Below are 14,229 nucleotides of genomic sequence, written 5' to 3'. Positions count from 1 at the left end.
AAATCAGGTGATGTGAAAGTCATGTGTTCATCAGTTTTTAATATGTAAATACAGATAATATATAAAAACAAAATTTGTTTTATAGATCTGTACACAGAATGACTATAGTAAAAAATATTTATATACATTATTAATTTAGTACATAACTAAACATTTACATCTCAAATGTTTTGCTTCCAAATTTATACAGAGAATCTGAGTAGGACTGCTGGTCTGTTACTTTCATGCATGCTTATTCACCAAGGCATTGTGTATAGATCTTGCGCTACTTGTACAGTAACTGTATTTGAATCCTAAAACAAAACCAGCTGTACAGTACTATCACTTACTGTCACATGAGTCCACAGACCTGAGTGATTAACACTTTTGTCAGTCTATTAATCCAGCAACAACAATGAGACATAATGACAGCACAGAGCAGAAAAAAAAATTTGTTTCGGATAATGTTTCCTAATTACAGCTTAGCTCTTTACCTCCGGCACTTCTTCTCATATGCTACACATTTAATCTTCCTCTGTGTGCGTGTGTGTGTGTGTCTGGGTTTGTGTGTTCAGATGCAGCAGGTTTTCTTCTTCCCTGACTGATCCCCCAGACGCACTGTCTTCTCCCAAACTCTGTCCTCCTGCTCTTTCAGTATTCTGATTAAAAAAAAAGAGCAGTGAATAAACAAGATATACACATTAGTAATAAACAATACAAAAACAGGATTCCGAAAACAAAGTACAAAATCCACAACCATTTCTTGGATCCAATGTATTATATTCGAAGAAATATAAATGTACATATTTACATAATGAAATGAATATTTGAAAAGCTAGATTAAGCTCTTTAAATATATATATATATATATATATATATATATATATATATATATATATATATATATATATATATATATATAAAGAAAGAAAGAAAGAAAGAAAGCGCCTGTGGTGCCTATACATTTAGGAATAACAGTAAAGTCAAAATAAGCAAGATGTAGTGTAATCAGTATAACACAAAATAGTTGACAGTAAAATAATGTGAAATATTTGTAGAAAGATCCACAGATCGATCGATCACAATACAGGGTTCTAATTGTCTTCAGAACGATTTAGATCACGCACACGTTAATCTCTAACTATGCCGTTATCTTCAGCTCGGAAAAGGTGAAAGCTTGACGACCTCGAGTTCTATTTAAATCCAACTGTACGTGCTACAAGTATAAAGTGTATTGTATATACTACATGATTCCAAGACATTCTTTAAATACTGTTTAGTTTATATTGCTTTCATTCCCTCAAGAGAAGCAAACATTCTTTGTCAACTGAGCAACACATTTTTGACAGAATTAAAAAATATCTTTGCTTTCTCTCTCGAAACACCATTCACACCAAATAAGTGGATCGCCTCCAGTTTTAAGAATTACTGCTACCGAATGATATAAATACATCAGCTGTTTCACACTTTCTCTCAAAACACAAAAAACAAACCACAATAAATTATATTTTCCGCACCCACGTCTTCCTGTTATAGACACCGCACACTTTGCTGTGGTTTGCCATTAGAACTACATACATCATTCTGACTAGAGAAATTACAGAAAGTGATCAATTATTAGGGAATAAAACACTTGGAGTTGTGCTGCAAAAGGAATCCAACCGAAGCAGAGCTATTTTTACCATCCCAAAGTTGATTATGTTTTGCCTTGGATTATATCCAGATAGGGAATTCAACAGCGCTATGATATTTAGTGTTACATGGGAAAGTGTGTTGCTGTTCATTTGGGCATGTGGTGGCCTAATGGTTAAGGTGTTGGGCTACCAATCAGAAGGTTGTGAGTTCAATCCTAAGTCCACAAAGCTGCCACTGTTGGGCCCCTGATTAACCCTCAATTCTCAGTTGTATAAATATGAGATAATGTAAGTTGCTCTGGATAAGGGTGCCAAATGTTGTAAATGTAATATAAATGTACCTGGCTAGGTGAACCATGGCCTCTTGCACATTGTAGCCTGTATAAGCACTGCACTCGTAGAATAACAAACATGCTTCCTGTTGGACATGACAAAGAAATGATCATGTTAGACACAAATATTTCTGTAGTGGGCATGAATCTAGTAAAATTACTTTGAGTTTGTGATTTAAGTGTTTTATGCCTTACTTTAGCAAGCTTTTCCCCTTCCCCAGTTGCCACCTGCCTCATACTCTCCCTGTCTGATTTGTTGCCCAGAAGCATGATGGGAACTGGGCCTCCGACTGCTTCCTGTATGCTCATCAGCCAGGGCCGCACAGACTTAAAGCTGTCACGCAGCGTGATGTCATAGGTCAGCACAACACCATCAGCCTTGCGGAAAAACTGCTTGGTGATGCTTTTAAATCTGCAGGAAAACAAGACAAATTACACCTCTGTACTGTTGTTCATACACACAGACGGGTTACAGATAATTCATTCAATCAATGTCCTGATTCATTACCTTGATTCCATTTACTATCCTTTAAAGCATGTGTTGTTAAGTATTATTAATGACCAACTATTATAGAGAAGTCTGGATGTACATTTTGATCCCTAATAAGCAAGCCAGTGAAAACAGTAGCAAGGAAAAATTCATAAAATGACTCTATAGAGGAACCAGACTCAAAAAAAAAAAAAAACATATTCTTTTGATTACACCAAATAATGGAATTATAAATCATCTTTCCCCATGCACAAAGCGAGATCTTTGAATAAATGCTTTTCCGAGGAACTCTGACTGCACTGCAGGCCTCCTCACCCACCATGTGAGTCTGACCACGCTAATGCTCTCTGGGCTGAATGAGCAAATCCCAAAAGCCATGCAATAACATCCATTGGAAAGCCTTCCCAGAAGAGTGGAGGTTTTTATAACAGCAAAGAGAAATTAATTTTGGAATGGGATGCTCACAAAGTACATATGACTCTGAAGGTCAGGTGTCCACAAACCTTTGACTATATAGTGTACCATTTCTTGTAATCAAATAGAGGCATTGGTTTAATCAAATATATGGTAGCTAAAAACAGGTCATAATATTTATAGACACATTTCATTAAAGCAAACAATTCTAAGGTAACCAAAGAACTCACCTCTCTTGTCCTGCAGTGTCCCACAACTGCAGAGCCACATGACTGTCCCCCAGTTTCAGAGTCTGCACACTGAAGTCAATACCTTACATAGAAACAGAATTATTTACTCATTGTGCATAAACACAAAGCTACATTTAAGTTATAAATAACTGTACTTTAGTATAAACTGCATAATCAAACCCTGGCCATGATTAGTCATATTTGAAAGCTATTGTGCTTGGATTTTGGTTTGGTGGTTACTTAGTGGTTATTAGTACAGTATACTGTATATACACAACAGCATGCTGGGTCCAGAGATACACATAAACACATAATTTGTGGGCCACATCTGTGTCTTCTTCTCTTTCTCTCTTACACAGTTATGACAGCATTGTCATGGGTTAATCGAAATTCAAATGTTAACTGAAACCGGTGTGCAGCGTGTAGTGACCGAATATTTATAAACTTGTGGAAATGGTGGCTGATAATCTTAAGCTAAAAATTAAGACATTTTAATGCCTGTCAACAAATATTTCATTATGCAAAAAAAAATGCAATTCCAAATACTGTATATTTTTAAATGACATATCTGAAAAAGTTCATAAAAGCTGCCATACACAGTCACAACCAGGACATGTTTGTCTTTTAAACTCTCAACATGAGTTGTGTAACAGGAAAAGGCAGAGGTGGTTAACCACTTAAAGCTTGCAGAACCTCTTTGGGCATAAAATCAGCAACAATGTGAATTCGTCTAATGCCCAAGCAAGGCCTTCATCATTCATCTCTGTATATGTACATGTTAAATAATACAACTGACTGGCTTGCAAGTCACTGAGAAAAAGTAGAGGTTAAATAATCTTGTGTTAACACACTTAGTTAAACTAATTATTATTAATTTTACCATTCTTGTTCATCATCACTTGTATCACGCATGTACAGTGGCTGGGATTCATGTGATTATCAATATAAACTGAGACTCACCCACAGTGGCTGTGGTGTCTGTGCGAAAATGGCCATCACAGAAACGTTGCAGTATAGCGGTTTTGCCCACACTTGTGTCACCCGCAAGAATGATTTTAAAGAGGCGCTGTGGGGTGGACACAGAACTCTCCACTTGACCCTATGGGATATATAACACATAAAGTGATCTTTAAAGTAGCTTAAGGGAGTGATATTTACAATATGTTAATATGGAACTCTAATTAGTAACACGCTGCATAAATCTCTTTGAGTAGGGATTGAAACAAGCGCTAACCCGAACGCCACTGACATCTCTAGGTAGTCAAATCTCTTCAGGGTAAGAGGTAGGTATACCAGGGGACACCGAGGTTTTGGAATGAAATTCCCCTTGCTGTCTACACATAGCTGAGTCACTGGCTAGCTTTAAACAACGGGTGAAGAAATACTGTACTGTACCTCTTCCTGATACAGCTCTTATATTCCGTTTGTTTTATGTGCATATTAAAATAAAACCCTGAACAGAGTTTTAGATTGATAGTAAATGCAGTTAATGTAAATGGCATTGCTGGTAATGCAGAAAGCTGTCAAGCAAAGTGAAAAACAACCAATATACTGATGAAGGATGTATACATTTTTAAAATGTTTTTAAAAAAATCACAATTTCTTTGATCCTTATTTCTTATTTCTAGTTCTAGTTCTAGTTATAACCTATTTCTAGTTGTATTCTTTAAGCAAACAAATCATAATTAGACTTTAATCTTCAAGATAAACATACCCAGAACTTTTCAAAGAAGAAACAACTGCCAGAAAACTAAATGTAGATGCTAAAATGCTTGTGTAGTTAATAAATAGACTGTCATTTTTACATATTTTATGTATTTGACAAGATCCATCCTTTACCTTCTGCAAAGCTTCCTTGCCTACTGGCTGACCCCTGGTCAAAGAGGCCAAGGACATGTTTGACGGAAACATGGGGCTCATCTGCAGATCAATCTGTGCCCCTTCTTCGTCCTCATTCATCTGGTGAAAGTGAGGACAAAGTTCTCCTTTTAGCAGGTGTGGGAGGTGGTCCTCCTCGATGGAGATAAGCCTATGGTGTCGTAGAGAATCCACTGGGTCTGGGTTCTCAGTTACTGAATTTCCACCAGAACACGCAGTATGCTTTGCCATTATCATCATCCCATCATCTCTGGAGGTAGAGTGTGGGCTAGAGTTATGAGACGAGGTCTTCCTGTTAGGGTGCTGAGTCACTTTTGTACCAGCCACGCTTATGTAAAATGAGAGATAAAGTGTCTGTGAATGTGCTTTTTAACTGAAGGGGCTGTTCCAGGCAATGAAAAAAATGATGAAAAATCTATTCCATTTATTCAGGAAAACAAATAGTAATCACAAATATCTCTCACCTTTCTGCAGACTGTTTTCTGTCAGAATGAGCATTTGAGGTTGAGATTGGTCCAAGTTCCAGGGTGGATTTCTTCTGGTTGCGTTTCTACAAGCAGAAACAACATGTGTTTGTGTGGGAACATTTAAAGCAAGTACAGTACAAATAGATTAACAGTGAACACTTACCAAAGAGTCTTGATCGTCTCTTAAATGTATATTCATTTCTCTGAAAGAGATAACTTACTGTAAGAGAGATAAATAGATATTTAGTTCTTTTCATCTGTATGTGTACAAGACTTACCTGAGCAGGTCTAGTTGAAGAACTAGGTTTTGTTTCTCTCTCTGAAGTCTCTCTATGATTTTGTATACCTCCCTATGTGAGAGACATTTAGTTTTGAGTGTGTGTAGTGCATCTGATCAATAAGAAGGTTAAGGAAATGTACATGTACCTGTATTTAGTGCTTGAAAAAGCTGTGTGTCTGCATGTGGCCTAAACTAAAATTCAATTCATTTCAAATTCACTTGTATGGCAATTTTAACAATGGACATTGTCCTTCACAGAACATAAGAAACACAATACAAAAAAGTTTAATATTAGACTTATATTTAAATGTGCCTGAGGTGACTTAGGCGACTGTGGCAAGGAAAAACTCCCTTAGACTGTGTATCTAGTGTATCTCCCATTGTGTATTGATGAAGGTTTTTTTTTTAAGATTTTTTTGTTTTGTTTTGCTTTTACCCCAAAAATACAGGAAAACAGGATGTGTGAGTTCTGACTCTGAGACTCACTTATCTTCACCTACATCACCCAACTTCATAATGTATGCGGGACTGTTTTTTAAATCCCGCTTTAAGCATTTTTCTTGATATCCACCTATAATATTTTCTAACAAATTTAGTTGGCCCATAATGTACACAAACTAGGAGGCTAGTATAAACCATCTTAACCGTGACCAGTCCATTAGTAAAAGTGTGTAAATGAATGCTAATGTAAATGCACTGTTATTATGGGTATGCGAATTTGCTTACATGTCCTTTTCCTGCTGATGTCTCAGGGCTTGCTCCTGCAGCTTGTCCAATTGCTCCTGAGCCAATGAAAGCTCATGAATGGTGTTTTGAAGCTCGCATGAGAGCTCCTGATTGGCCATTTTCAGTTTTATGTTTTCCAACTGACTTTCCTTGTGCTCAATGTGCAGCTCTTGACACTGTTGCTCCAACTGGAGAAAACATATTAGATACAGCATGTTATTTTTAATAATGCTTTGCTAAAACTCTCTCACTTCTTTTCTTTTTTTTAATTACAATGTTAACGTTCTTGTTCATCATAACTGCCCGCAGTCAGAGGGTAGGTTTTAAAATGCTATTCCTTTAAGATTCATCAGTCTTCACAGTAGTGGTGAAGTGGTGTAGCTTAGATTACAATAGATTGCAAAATATGAGTTACAACATCCGTTAGACATGTTATATCTACATCTGCCTGAGTTGCACTCACTCCTTTCTGTTTGAGGAAGAGCCACTCAAGTTCTTGCTCTTTGCTGCTTAACTGCTGCTGCAGATCCTGACTTCTGAGGTCCTGCAGAAAGTTAGGGTGACCAGTTAAAAAAATTACATAACATCTTTAGCCATGGCAATTGTACAGCACAATAATATAAGGCATTTGCAGGCATTCAGATTTCACGTGCAAAGAGAAATTTCACCTTGTGACTCATTCGAGCGTTCTCATTTTTTATCTGTTGCTCCATTTCCTCATATAACTGCTGGATTTCACCATTGTGTGTCACAGCTTTCCTGTTAAAACGTAAACATACAGTACATATTTGCCCATCTGTATTCACCTTAAATGTTAATAACAGTTGTTAAATGTTGTCATTACATCCTTGAAACTAGTGATTAAGTTGCAAACAAACTACTTACAGAACCAAATGCACTAAAACACTTATGTCAGCATGTCAATATAAGATCACTATCAGACCTGAATGAAAAAACACCCGCGATTTTTACACTTCTGCGAAAGTCAATACGACAGACTATAACACAACCTACCAGACTGTTGACTTTATACATAATAATAATAATACTTTATGCATCCCTCAAAAAAACAAAAAACAAAACAAAAACAGCAACTTATATACAGCATGATACATATTTTGAAGAGAGAGCAATGTAGCACATAGCAGGACAAGCTATCTACCGTTCTTAGACGATTAAAGCAAATGCTCAGCATTAACTGTATCTAGACAGCTCAGACTTGAATTTCACAGAAAAATCAGAAAGGTGAATTCTCTAAAGCGGAGGTTTGGAAAAATTTTGCAGCAATGTCTTTTCCAGTTTAATTTCCTTTTTGTGGATAGTAAGTGTCACAAGAGATGTGAAGCTGATCTAAAGGACATTTTTTAACCAAGTACCATTTATTGCAACTCCTGTGTTAGAACTCCTGTGACAATGTGGCTTTAACCCACTTGTTGGACAGCTTGTTCAATGGGGTTATGATTGTATCCTCACAGTGTTAGTGGTTTGAGTACACATTAATACTTTTCTCTGGCATCCTACTTTCTCAAGGCACTTTCCATCTCACTCTTCTCTTGTTGGGCCACTCTGATCTGGGATGTGACTCGTGCCAGAAAATCTTCAAAGCTGTACAGAAGATGAGGCTCGTCTTTTCTTAACTGAATCCACAGGGTGCGCACTATATTGGGACTAGACAGATAAAGTGTGTGTGAGTGAGAGAGAGAGAGAGAGAGAGAGAGAGAGAGAGAGAGAGAGAGAGAGAGAGAGAGAGAGAGAGAGAGAGAGAGAGAGAGAGAAAATAGTCTACAATCAGTAAAGTGCATCATTCTTCTAGTAACAAAACTATAATAATACATCTTAAGACACTGACTCTTCAAAGATATTGCTAGCGCCTAGGCTTTCCATCAGCATACTGAAGTGGCTTTCTTCCTCGTAATCCTGTGGATCATTCTGATATAGAGCATCTGAACAATCCTGTGAGAGACCCCTGAGCTGATCCTCCACCTGGCTCATTCTACGTCCCTGCAGAAATTTACCTTGGATACACAACATTCATATAAATGATACATAGGCACAGTAAAAAAAAATTTTTTTAAAAATCCTTAATTTATACACAGAATGAATACATTTTAGATCCACAGAAGACATTTAAGAGAATAAAAACATACATTGTTTTGTATGTCTATCAGTAGTTTTACTACAGTGCAGCACAATTTGAGTATCTTCCTTACTGTAGAATAATTTTATGGGTTTTTTTCACTCACTGAATCCAGAGGAGAACTCTTCTAGAGTAAGGTAGCCATTTCTGTCGAAGTCTAATGAGTCAAAGACATTCTCCAGTTCATCTACAGAGAGAGGTAATTCTGTGTTCAACCTCTGAAAGGCAGGACATGACAAAAACATTACACGCTTCAAAAATATGCACTGTAAACATGTGTATAAATACACACAAGCAGCACAGAATTGTTAACTTCACATAAAAAAAGGAAGGATGAAAATAATTTAATGGGTTTGTTGGTAGATACTTAATTTAATGGTACTTAAGTATAAATATAACAAAGCTTGTAGTTCTACAGACTATTATTTTAAACAGAAAATTAATTAGCAAGTAAGTCAAGTATGCGAAGTCATACATATTTTCTTCCAAACACAAATCAAAAAAATTTCCAGCTCTTTACCTTCATATCAGTGGGTGTAATGTAACCCTTGCCCTCACTGTCACAGATATGGAAGAATTCATCGATTTTCTCCAGCTGTGAAGCAGGTAGCAGTCCTGATCCCCTTCTTTCAAGACTCTTCATCATATCAGGCTCTGGCTGTCTTTCTTTATTATCTGAGCTTCTGTAGACCAATTTCATAGTCTGCTGATTTAGGAATTCAGACATACTTCCCACTTCCTAATCCACATCTCTTAACGTGTGATGTCATAGTAGAAAGTTGATGATATCCTCAGCAAAGAACATCCGATTTCTCATTTTGCTTCATTACTCTGTTCAGCTGTAGAGAAAAATGAAAGAAGTATTGCTTTCAGTCCTGTAGGTTTTACGTCATCATGTTGTGAAATGTGTGTGTGTGTGTGTGTGTGTGTGTGTGTGTGTGTGTGTGTGTGTGTGTGTGTGTGTGTGTGTGTGTGTTGTGGTTCCCCTTAACCAATTTCTTAGTAAATTCAGCACTACAAATTATGTAGTGAATTTCCAGAGTACAACTGCAGATATGTGATACATTAGTTTCAGGCTTCTTTAAACAAGCCACACAGCTGATATGGAAAAATGGACACCTATCTGTGTGTAAAAACTGCACCTCATCATAGAGGGGGGCAACAGGAAGAGGTTTGTGTGGTCTGAAGGTCTTAAAAATTTCCTGTAATATCTGACGAAGGCTGAAAGTCTGAGAAAGGCAACAGAGTGGATTCAGTTAAAGTGTAGGCTAAAGGTTGTTATATTTTTCATAGAGTGAACAGATGCAGCTAAAGGTTTGTGTTGCTTTTCATTTTAAAGCATCTCACTAAGGAAAGTGTGGTTTGTTAGAAAGTTAAGTGAAACATAACATTCTAAACGTTTTGTATTTCTAACAAAATTTCAATTTTGCACCCAAATCTAATTATAAAACTAGAAAATATATTTCTACAACAGTTTCACTTCAGTGTCACAAGTTAAACCTTGCCACAAGTGAAGATAAATAATAAATAAATAAGCAAAACAACAACAAAAACTCATACTTATTGTCTACAGAATGAAAAAAAAAGAAACAGAACACAACTTAAAAAAACTAGATATTTTAATTTCTGCATAGTTTTATTAGTTAGCATTTAGCTTCCAGTTTACCGTCACTACAGCCGTTACAATTGAGCATGAGCACGCAACAGTTGCGGCCGCGGTCGGTGCATCGCGGTTGCCATAGTGACGAAAACCCACTGCCTCAGTTTTTTCCCCCCTGAGTCATGATAAAGTCCTATATATAAAACTCCTGCACTAAACTAGTACATCAGAAAAACCATGCTACTATCTCTAACCTTTTGGCTTGTCCACTATTCATTTTAGAACATAGCCGGTTCCCTTAATAACCTGCAATTCTCACGCTAATCTATGTAGCGATATCAGACTTATTAATACGGCCAAGTCATAAACTGAGAATTGTCTATAACGCAAATATAGCAATTTTCTGTAAAAGGGGTGTTTAAACTTTTGTTTTCTGAAACTCCTAAGACTCCTAGACCTCTCATTACAGATTTACTTCATTAATATGAAACATTTACAATAATATTTGTATTTAATATTAGACCTATTTGCTATACTGAGTCAAACAGGCTAATAAGCATAACCACAAACTTTCAAAATGCTTTCTTCTACTGCTGTATTGTTTTATACACATAGTTTCATTTTTTTTCTAAAATTGTTAGTATTAGATAAGAAACCCTTTCTTTCTAACAATAAATAATTTACCAGCTGTTATTCACAACAACATCATATACAACACAGTCACATATCTGCCTTACATTTTAGACTTCAATAGAACTAGGGGGAAAACCGAGTGTTTGAGACGTAGCTTTATTACCAATAAGATAAACAGGGCACAAATGGTCTCTGTTTACGTTAGAGTTTGGTCTCATTAAATCTGAGATCATAAAATGACAATACACTAAGAATCATACAAATCCACATTTTAACCCTACTGCATTATAACTGGGTTATAAGCACACAGGACAGCAATATCTTCTCACTCATAACCATCTCACACAGAGTGATGTAAAAGTACAAATTACTCTGTTTTAGTCTCTGTGTAATGTGCATACATTTCCAGTTCTCTTTCACTATCTGCAAGATTTATAAATGACACTTTAGGCCTTCAAACAGCATGTTGCAGGCATTCTGGTTATTTTCGCTGAGCCTGGATTTTCTGAAGCAGCAGCTCCATCTGCAGATTCAGGTTCGGTTGACCCTTTTTGGTTTTCTTCTTCAGCAACTGATATGTAGCCATTTTCTTTTCCTTGTACTTCTTCAGAGCCTCTTCTCTCTGTGCTTTGTCTTTCAAGTATTCCTAAAACAGGACACAGACGTTTACAATGGTTGTAAAAATTATACGCACCCCTGTTAAAATGGCAGGTATGTGTGATGTAAAAACAAAACTGAGAAATCATGTGAAATCTTTTTAAACCCTTGATAAAAATAAAACTGTCAGAAATCTAGATAATAAAAAGAACAAAGTTAGTATAAACTGACATAATAATTAGATAAAACGGAGCACCACAGTGACATCACCAAGAACGGGACGTCCCTCCAAAATTTATAAAGGGAAAAGCGAAAAACTTAGAAGACACTGCAGATCTACAGCATCATGAAAAGAGCTGCAGGACAATCCGACAAGGACTCATTAATCTCTACAGGTGACAACAATCTCCCATATTTCTATATGTCTGGGTACGGTGGACAGACATGTGCCGTTTCTCAATAGAAACGACTGTCACCCTAGATCATGTGGTAAGAATGTGCTATTGTCTGATGAGACCAATTCCAAATGAATAATTCGTAGCTATTTTAAAAAGGTATGTTTAATGCAAGAAAAAAAAAATCACATGACCCAATTAATGCCAAAGCCACAATGCAGCACGGTGGTGACATCACCACACCAGCCAGAACTGGGGCTTTTTTCAAAATGGAGGGAAACATGAATAATTACATTCCAGTTGATTTTAGTGCAAAACCTTTAGGTAAATAAGCTGCATAGGAATTTCACAACTTCAAGCATACATTCAAATTAGTGCTTTTGGGCAACAAATCAATCTTTGGGGTTACATGAAGAGGGCTGTACACAGGAGATGCCTGCAAAGTTTGATGGATTTAGCAAGTTTCAGCAAGAAAGATTTGGGAAAATATTACCAAGTTAAGACGCGTCACTCTGATTCTCTTTCTGAGACTCTTACCCATAAAGATAGAGTGGTGTAATTAAATCAAACAGTGCTTCAGCAAAGAAGTTCGTTTTACTTACTTTGCAATTTATGGGTGTGCAAATGTAAGCAATTAAATTATTGTTCATTTTTTATTTTTCTCATAAAATAAATGTATGATTTATTTGCACACACTGCAATTGCAGATAAAATATGGAAAATGATCTGACTTGCTTCAAAAAAAAAAAAAGTAATTATTTGCCATTTTAACTGGGGTGTGAAGACTATGTTCCAGTAAAATCTAATTATTTTGCATGGTTTAACCGAACAAATGTACCATGCTTCCTCACCTCTCTTTTTCGTTCTCGCTCCTCTTTCTTCCTTTTATACTCCTCCATCATCTTCTGGTTGGAAGACATTTTCTTCCATTTCTTTTTGGTGAATTGGTCCTGAACAGAACTGCTGATGCAACAAGACAACACAGACACTGGCATTAAAGCATCTGCGCTGCTACAAGTAAATGACACTATACATTATATATAACGTAGGTTGATACATCAGGTTTGATGCAAGTGCAGGTGCATTTGAGCACCGATTTCTCTTTCTTCTATAACTACGCAATCTCTATAACTATCCCTGAAATAATGTTATTGAGCCTACATTTATTAACATTCACTAAAGTACAGCCCAGACGCTTAAAAGGATGAAAAAACAAAGCTTTTTAAGTGATTTTAAGTATCAACTCTTAACGTTAGCCCAACTTTTTGATAAACAGTGCACACAACTACCAGAAGTACACAAGTGCATCTTCCTCACTTTCTGCTGACTGTTATGTCTAGTCTTTCAGCAAAAACATTCAGGTGTAATAAATATAGTATATAAATATTATAAAATCAACAATAAATGTAAATACTTCAGCTAAATCCCAAGCGTCTGGATTATTTGTGCACAGTGTATAGGGTCACGGGTTCAGGTGAACCTGCATGAATTGCAGGAAATTACAAACCTCTCAAACCGTGAGGTCTGTGGTCCTTTATTAAGTGAGACAGCAGATTTCTCAGCACTTCCTGTTTCAGATGTCCTTGCGACAGAGCTAGAAAAAGCAGAATCATCTTCTTCTCCTTCTCCTATAGTACCAATTCTTCCTTTCCTCCTGCGATCCTTGTTCAGTTGCTCTTCTTCGTTCAGTTTCTGCTGTTCGGCCATGTACAGGTGCTTCAGATGCTCGGGGTATTCGTCTTCTAGATTCGGCTTGGATTCCTTCATTCTCCATTTCTCCTTCCTCAGAAGTTTCTTGTATTCTTGTTGTACTTTTTGCTTCCTCTGGAAGGCAAAGCCCTTACCTACACACACATATAACTTTGTTAATGTCTGGCAATGTTCAGGACAAAATAAGGAAATACAATAAAAAAAGACAGTAAAGGAGACCCCTAATTATCACAATTAACAAAGAAACAAGAAAACAGTGTATAAAATCAAAGAAGAAGAAAAACTAATTGAAGTGATTTAAAACACTGATTATTCTTTATTAACAATAATTTGAAATAAATTAAAATAATAGTGGTTGTAGTATAGTGTTGATGTGTGTCATACACTGTCTCCATTAGATTATATCTGGAAAGGAAATAAAAAATCCCCCCTTTTAAATGCGAGGTAAAGTTATTTTTATTTTTTGTGAATGTGTTGCTTTTTTATGTTCTGTTTGTTTTTGTGATATGCCTGTGTGCTACAACAAAAATTGCCTTCGGGAAATGAAATAAAGTTTGAACTTGAACCCCTCCCAGCCTCATACGCACCCATCCTAGAGCGACACCCCACAGGCACCACCACACTCACTAATGCATAAAATATGCATCTACATGTAATTGAGAGCATTATTAAAGACTGCTTATGTGTTATCAAACATTCCAATTTATTATAAGCAACAAAAGACAGT

At 36.4% G+C, this 14,229-nt stretch overlaps 2 protein-coding genes across 4 annotated transcripts in view; both read right to left on the bottom strand.

The window, feature by feature from the left end:
- Positions 1-19: 19 nt before the first annotated feature.
- On the bottom strand, positions 20-9,458 carry cracr2ab (calcium release activated channel regulator 2Ab). Of its 2 annotated transcripts, none has more exons than XM_027151855.2 (16): positions 9,088-9,458; positions 8,674-8,785; positions 8,280-8,445; positions 7,952-8,098; positions 7,099-7,189; positions 6,894-6,974; positions 6,431-6,618; positions 5,703-5,774; positions 5,588-5,627; positions 5,422-5,507; positions 4,919-5,285; positions 4,040-4,178; positions 3,080-3,161; positions 2,141-2,357; positions 1,955-2,031; positions 20-638 (listed from the first exon to the last, which is right to left on the bottom strand). In XM_027151855.2, exons 1-16 carry the CDS (start codon positions 9,292-9,294, stop codon positions 551-553), a joined length of 2,160 nt encoding a protein of 719 aa, XP_027007656.1. In that variant the 5' UTR covers positions 9,295-9,458; the 3' UTR covers positions 20-550. The 2 variants fall into 2 exon arrangements, with proteins under 2 accessions (XP_027007656.1, XP_027007658.1); XM_027151857.2 differs by having other exon boundaries at positions 8,674-8,754; positions 9,088-9,227.
- A 1,482-nt stretch (positions 9,459-10,940) lies between these two features.
- The window catches only part of ccdc59 (coiled-coil domain containing 59), a 5,391-nt gene continuing 2,102 nt past the window's right edge, over positions 10,941-14,229 (bottom strand). Inside the window, exons 2-4 of one of the 2 annotated variants that reach the window (XM_027151806.2) lie at positions 13,300-13,636; positions 12,644-12,755; positions 10,941-11,446 (exon numbers count right to left, since the gene is read on the bottom strand). In XM_027151806.2, coding sequence (XP_027007607.1) covers positions 11,282-11,446; positions 12,644-12,755; positions 13,300-13,636 — 614 coding nt within the window. In that variant the 3' untranslated portion in view covers positions 10,941-11,281. The remainder of the gene's footprint in view (positions 11,447-12,643; positions 12,756-13,299; positions 13,637-14,229) is intronic. The other variant, XM_027151807.2, reaches the window with a different exon arrangement.

The sequence above is a fragment of the Tachysurus fulvidraco genome, chromosome 19, assembly GCF_022655615.1.
Source record: "Tachysurus fulvidraco isolate hzauxx_2018 chromosome 19, HZAU_PFXX_2.0, whole genome shotgun sequence".
Taxonomy (NCBI): Eukaryota; Metazoa; Chordata; class Actinopteri; order Siluriformes; family Bagridae; genus Tachysurus; species Tachysurus fulvidraco.
The sequence above is the reverse complement of the archived record's forward strand: the minus strand, read 5'-3'. Positions and strand labels throughout refer to the sequence as shown.